The 7034-nt window shown below is 50.4% G+C and overlaps 1 protein-coding gene across 1 annotated transcript in view; it reads right to left on the bottom strand.

Annotated features, from left to right (window-relative positions):
* The window catches only part of CDH2 (cadherin 2), a 399869-nt gene extending 397702 nt beyond the window's left edge, over positions 1-2167 (bottom strand). The window contains exon 1 of the mRNA XM_082259211.1: positions 1631-2167. Coding sequence (XP_082115337.1) covers positions 1631-1705 — 75 coding nt within the window. The 5' untranslated portion in view covers positions 1706-2167. The remainder of the gene's footprint in view (positions 1-1630) is intronic.
* Positions 2168-7034: the final 4867 nt, after the last annotated feature.

The following is a 7034-nucleotide window of genomic DNA, read 5'->3' on the forward strand; positions in this document are numbered from 1 at the left end:
CAGTTAAGGCTAATAGCAGGTGTGTGGGAGGCGTAAGTCAATACCCTGGGGACGAATTCTGCTCATTACAAGTTACTGACCCCCAGAGGCCTACAGGACCTGGCAGGAGAGGAAGGGTTACATGGACGTAGGAAAAGGGTTCAATGCAGCACATTGTGGGGGCTTCACATACAAACATCATGGCACACTGATACTGGGACATCACTGAGGGGGGCACTGATACTGGGACATCACCGAGGGGGGGGCACACTGATACTGGGACATCACTGAGGGGGGCACTGATACTGGGACATCACCGAGGGGGGCACACTGATACTGGGACATCACCGAGGGGGGGAGGGGGCACACGGATACTGGGACATCACCAATGGGGGGGCATGATACTGGGACATCACCGACAGGGGGGCATATTGATACTGGGACATCACCGACGGGGCACACTGATACTGGGAAACCACAGACAGGGGCGCACACTGATACTGGGACATCACCGACGGGGGCACACTAATACTGGGACATCACCGACAGGGGGGGGCATACTGATACTGGGACATCACCAACAGGGGGGGCATACTGATACTGGGACATCACCAACAGGAGGGCACTTTGAAACTGGGGCATCACTATCAGGGAGGCACACTGATACTGAAACACCAAGGACAGGAGGGGTACATGGATACTGGGACACCACTGATAGGGGGGCACATGGATACTAGAACACCACCAATAGCATGGTATACTGATATTGGAAAATCAGGGATATAGGGGTACACCAGGGACAGGAAGGGTACAGAGATACTGGAACACCAGAGATAGGGGGTGCACTGACACCCGAAACACCACGGGTAAGGGGGTGCACTGACACCCGAAACACTAGGGGTAAGTGGGGTACACCGGCATCTAAAACCACCAGGGGTAGGGGGTACACTGACACCTGAAAAACCAGAGGTAGGGGGTGAACTGACACCTGAAAAACCAGAGGTAGGGGGTGAACTGACACCCAAAACAGCAGAGGAAGGGGGGTACATGGAACCTGGAACACCACTGATAAAGGGGTACTCTAACAATGGAAAACCAGTGATTGGCGGTACGTATATTGGAACATAAGGAGGGGGGGTTGTTGATACTGAAACACCATGTACGGGGGAGGGTCGAATGATACTGGATCACTGACATTAGAACACCAGAGATGGTAGGGGGGTACACTGATACTTGAACACCACTGCTAAGAGGGTACACTGATACTAGAACACAATGGAGGGAGGGGGGGGGGGGTTACACTGGAAACTGAAACACCAGGAGTGGGGGGTAGAATAGCACTAGAAGCCCACTGACAGGGGGGGGGGGGGTACCCTGACACACCAGGGATGGGGGTGGATGGGGTTAGATTGGGGGGGGGGAGGTTTAGCCCAGGCTGCACCATGGATGATCACACAATGAGGACACAATGACGGTCCAGGCACAAAGCCCCGATGTAGTGATCAGACAGATGACAGGAGGGAGGAAGGATCTGGGATGTAGCGGTCCAGGCTGGTGGATGGTGGATGGTGATGAGGATGGTGGATGGTGATGAGGATGGTGAATGGTGATGAGGATGGTGATGATGATGGTGAATGGTGTGTGTACGTACCTGGTGCAGGATGAGGGCCGCCTGGATGCAGACGATGGGCAGCACGAAGCGGACTCCGGACTGTCTCCGGCACATGGTGATGAGAGAGGAGGGTCGGGTCTCCGATGGATGGAGGAATAGAAGGCGGCAGAGTCCCGGCGGTATGAAGCTGTTTCTTTCTCCTCACACAGAGAGAAGACGAGCGGGGGGACCGGAGGAGATAATGCCAGCTCCCTGTACATAGGGGGTGATTTCCTCCCGCAGTTCCCACCCACCCACCCCCCAGGAGGAGTCCCCGGGCTGCGTGCTGGATGTAATGGTGATAGTCCGTCTATATCCAGAGACTGCGGCTCCTCTCCTTCTATGTGTGGTGCTCCAGGAGAAGGGCGATGGAGGAGGAGAATATGTCCCCGGCTCAGTGCTGGCTCTCACCTCCCCGTCTGCTGAGTCCTCATACACACACAGCGCTCCCTCTATAGCAGCATCACAGCGAGCTCTCCTCTCTCCTCCTCCTACTCCTCACACTGATAACAATACAAGGCGCTGGCTGGATGAATCCCTGTGCGAGGGGACCAAACATCCCTCGCATCCCTCTAGATGTGAGCCCTCCCGGGGAGGCAGGTGCTACTCACAAGACCAGGGCCAGGGGTCTACATAGGAAGGCTACATAGGAAAGGACAACACCTCACAGAGAGAGAGAGGCTACACAGGACAGGCCATTCACCTCAGAGAATGAGAGGCTACACAGGACAGTCCATTCACCTCAGAGAGAGAGAGGCTACACAGGATAGACCATTCACCTCAGAGAGAGAGAGGCTACACAGGACAGGCCATTCACCTCAGAGAATGAGAGGCTACACAGGACAGTCCATTCACCTCAGAGAGAGAGAGGCTACACAGGACAGTCCATTCACCTCAGAGAGAGAGGCTACACAGGACTATCCATTCACCTCAGAGAGAGAGAGAGGCTACACAGGACAGGCCATTCACCTCAGAGAGAGAGAGGCTACACAGGACAGTCCATTCACCACAGAGAGAGAGAGAGGCTACACAGGACAGTCCATTCACCACAGAGAGAGAGGCTACACAGGACAGGCCATTCACCTCAGAGAGAGAGAGGCTACACAGGACAGTCCATTCACCTCAGAGAGAGAGGCTACACAGGACAGTCCATTCACCTCAGAGAGAGAGAGAGGCTACACAGGACTATCCATTCACCTCAGAGAGAGAGAGAGGCTACACAGGACAGTCCATTCACCTCAGAGAGAGAGAGAGGCTACACAGGACAGGCCATTCACCTCAGAGAGAGATAGGCTACACAGGACAGTCCATTCACCTCAGAGAGAGAGGCTACACAGGACAGTCCATTCACCTCAGAGAGAAAGAGAGGCTACACAGGACAGTCCATTCACCTCAGAGAGAGGCTACACAGGACTATCCATTCACCTCAGAGAGAAAGAGAGGCTACACAGGACAGTCCATTCACCTCAGAGAGAGAGAGGCTACACAGGACAGTCCATTCACCTCAGAGAGAGAGGCTACACAGGACTATCCATTCACCTCAGAGAGAGAGGCTACACAGGACAGTCCATTCACCTCAGAGAGAGAGGCTACACAGGACAGTCCATTCACCTCAGAGAGAGAGAGGCTACACAGGACAGTCCATTCACCTCAGAGAGAGAGGCTACACAGGACAGTCCATTCACCTCAGAGAGAGAGAGAGGCTACACAGGACTATCCATTCACCTCAGAGAGAGAGAGAGGCTACACAGGACAGTCCATTCACCTCAGAGAGAGAGAGAGAGGCTACACAGGACAGGCCATTCACCTCAGAGAGAGATAGGCTACACAGGACAGTCCATTCACCTCAGAGAGAGAGGCTACACAGGACAGTCCATTCACCTCAGAGAGAGAGAGAGGCTACACAGGACAGTCCATTCACCTCTGATAGGGAGGCTACACAGGACTATCCATTCACCTCAGAGAGAGAGAGGCTACACAGGACAGTCCATTCACCTCAGAGAGAGAGAGAGGCTACACAGGACTATCCATTCACCTCAGAGAGAGAGAGAGGCTACACAGGACAGTCCATTCACCTCAGAGAGAGAGAGAGGCTACACAGGACAGGCCATTCACCTCAGAGAGAGAGAGAGGCTACACAGGACAGGCCATTCACCTCAGAGAGAGAGAGGCTACACAGGACAGTCCATTCACCACAGAGAGAGAGAGAGGCTACACAGGACAGTCCATTCACCACAGAGAGAGAGGCTACACAGGACAGTCCATTCACCTCAGAGAGAGAGAGAGGCTACACAGGACAGTCCATTCACCTCTGATAGGGAGGCTACACAGGACTATCCATTCACCTCAGAGAGAGAGAGAGGCTACACAGGACAGTCCATTCACCTCAGAGAGAGAGAGAGGCTACACAGGACTATCCATTCACCTCAGAGAGAGAGAGAGGCTACACAGGACAGTCCATTCACCTCAGAGAGAGAGAGAGGCTACACAGGACAGGCCATTCACCTCAGAGAGAGATAGGCTACACAGGACAGTCCATTCACCTCAGAGAGAGAGGCTACACAGGACAGTCCATTCACCTCAGAGAGAGAGAGAGGCTACACAGGACAGTCCATTCACCTCTGATAGGGAGGCTACACAGGACTATCCATTCACCTCAGAGAGAGAGAGGCTACACAGGACAGTCCATTCACCTCAGAGAGATAGAGGCTACACAGGACAGTCCATTCACCTTAGAGATAGAGGCTACACAGGACAGTCCATTCACCTCAGAGAGAGAGGCTACACAGGACAGTCCATTCACCTCAGAGAGAAAGAGAGGCTACACAGGACAGTCCATTCACCTCAGAGAGAGGCTACACAGGACTATCCATTCACCTCAGAGAGAAAGAGAGGCTACACAGGACAGTCCATTCACCTTAGAGAGAGAGAGAGGCTACACAGGACAGTCCATTCACCTCAGAGAGAGAGGCTACACAGGACTATCCATTCACCTCAGAGAGAGAGGCTACACAGGACAGTCCATTCACCTCAGAGAGAGAGGCTACACAGGACAGTCCATTCACCTCAGAGAGAGAGGCTACACAGGACAGTCCATTCACCTCAGATATAAAGACTACACAGGACAGTCCACATCACCTTACCTTTTTGGACAGAATTGGACAATTAGATGAAGTAGATGGACTTGTGTCATTTTTCCGCCTGACTATGTAGCAATGTGACAACCATTTACAAGACAGGATGTGAGGGAAATCTTCAAGAGGGAAGAGAGAGCAATACAAAGATGTCAGAGGTTACAGAGCTTCTCTGCAGAACTGAACTGTATCTGAGCACTACTAACTGAAAGTGCTATTTCATTTATTTTAACCACTTGCTGACCAGGCCTTCTCTGGAACTTTTTGAGTAATAGTTTAACCACTTAAGGACCACCCGCCGTAGTTATTCTGCGGCCGGCAGCCCCTCCTGCGCAAACCGATGTAGGTATACGTCGGTCGCGCGCCTGCAGCTAGGGGGTGAGCGCACGCCTCCGGCGGCGCGCTCCCGCCACCACTTGGCAGCGGGGACTCAGATGCACGGGGCAGATGGTTCCGATTGCCGCCTGACACTCGCGATCGCTCCCCGGTGAGAGAGAAGAACGGTCAGCTGTTGTAAAACACAGCCGACCGTTCTTCTCTCTGGAATGATCACAGAGCTCCTGTGATTCTTCTATATAGGATCACATGTCTCTATGATCATTTCACAAGCCCCTGCCCCCATACAGTTAGAAACACTCCCCTAGGCTCACATTTAACCCCTTGATCACCCACTGTATTAACCCCTTCCCTGCCAGTGTCATTATTACAGTAACAGTGCATATTTCTAGCACTGATTACTGTAGTAAAGTCACTGGTCTCCCTAAAAGTGTCAAAAATAGGGGACCGATCTGTCTGCCGCAATGTCCCAGTCCCGCTTAAAATTGCAGGTCGCCGCCATTACTATTGTCCGTTAAAGTAACGCAGTGCCGTATCGCAAAAAATGGCCTGGTCATTAAAGAGGCAAACCCTTCCGGTACAGAAGTGGTTAAATTGGTATTTTTTGCTAGAAAATTACTTAGAACCCCCAAACATAATATATATATTTTTTAGCAGAGACGCTAGAGAAAAAACTTGCAATTGTTGCAATATTTATTGTCACACCGTATTTGAACAGCGGTCTTTCAAACGCAATTTTTGGGAAAAATTACACTTTAATGAATTAAATAAAATCACACTATACTTACCCCAATTTTTTGGTATATTGTGAAAGATAATGTTACACCGAGTAAAGATATACCCAACATTTCATGCTTTAAAATTTTGCATGCTCGTAGAATGGCAACAAACTACGGTACTTAAAAATCTCTTGTATTGCACTATGTATGCCCTTTTTATTTTTCTAAATAAAGTTTAATATTGTGAAAAAAAAAAAAATCTCCACAGGCGACGCTTTAAACATTTTTACAGGTTACTTATTTAGAGTTTCAGAGGAGGTCCTGCACTACCACATGTGTGGTTTGAATACCGTTTATATATGCCTGCACGTCTTACGTATGAGTTTACTTCTGCGCACGGACACGGAGGGATGGGGTGCTTTAAAATTTTATTTTTTATTTTTTTTCTTATTTATTTTACCCTTTATTTTTTATTTTTAGCCCCGGTTCACACTTGTGCGAGTGCGGGGTTCGCATGTAATGTCGGAGCGCACTGCTCCTTCATTACATGCGATCGGCTGTGCGGTGCGAGTTTAGCCATACACTTTGTATGGCTAAATTCGCACCGCAGCCGCAGCAAACACGCACAGGGACCCTTTTTGGAAGCGCATCAGGATCGGATCGCACAGCGGTTCACACTTGTGCGATCCGATCCTGTGCGAACTGCACGATGGCACTGCGATATGCGATCAAACTGGGGGTGTCGTTAAGATTACATTGACACCCCCAGCGTATCGCATATGGCAGTGTGAACTGCCAGGGGTGCGTGTGCGATGCGGGAACAGGCTGCGGATTCGCAGCCTTCCCGCACTCGCATAAGTGTGAACCGGGGCTTACACTGTCCCTTTATTTGTTTTGTTTTGTTTTTGTTTTTCATTTTATTCCTATTACAAGGAATGTAAACATCCCTTGCAATAGAAATAAGGATGACTGGTCCTCTTTATTGAGAGACCTGGGGTCAAAAAGACCCAAAATCATTAATTTACCTTTAAAAGCAAAATAAAAAAATGTTTTTTTTTTAACTTTTGCTTTAAAAAAAAAAAAATTGTTTATTTTGCCCCAAGAACCGGAAGTGACATCAGACGTTCCTCCGATCCTCCAAGGGCATAGAAATGAGTGGCAGCCATCTTGGGCTCACTTTTCTCCATGTCAAGCTAACGGTGAATCCACCCACGG

Source organism: Pelophylax lessonae (assembly GCF_965119305.1).
Source record: "Pelophylax lessonae genome assembly, chromosome: 5".
In the NCBI taxonomy this organism is placed as follows: domain Eukaryota; kingdom Metazoa; phylum Chordata; class Amphibia; order Anura; family Ranidae; genus Pelophylax; species Pelophylax lessonae.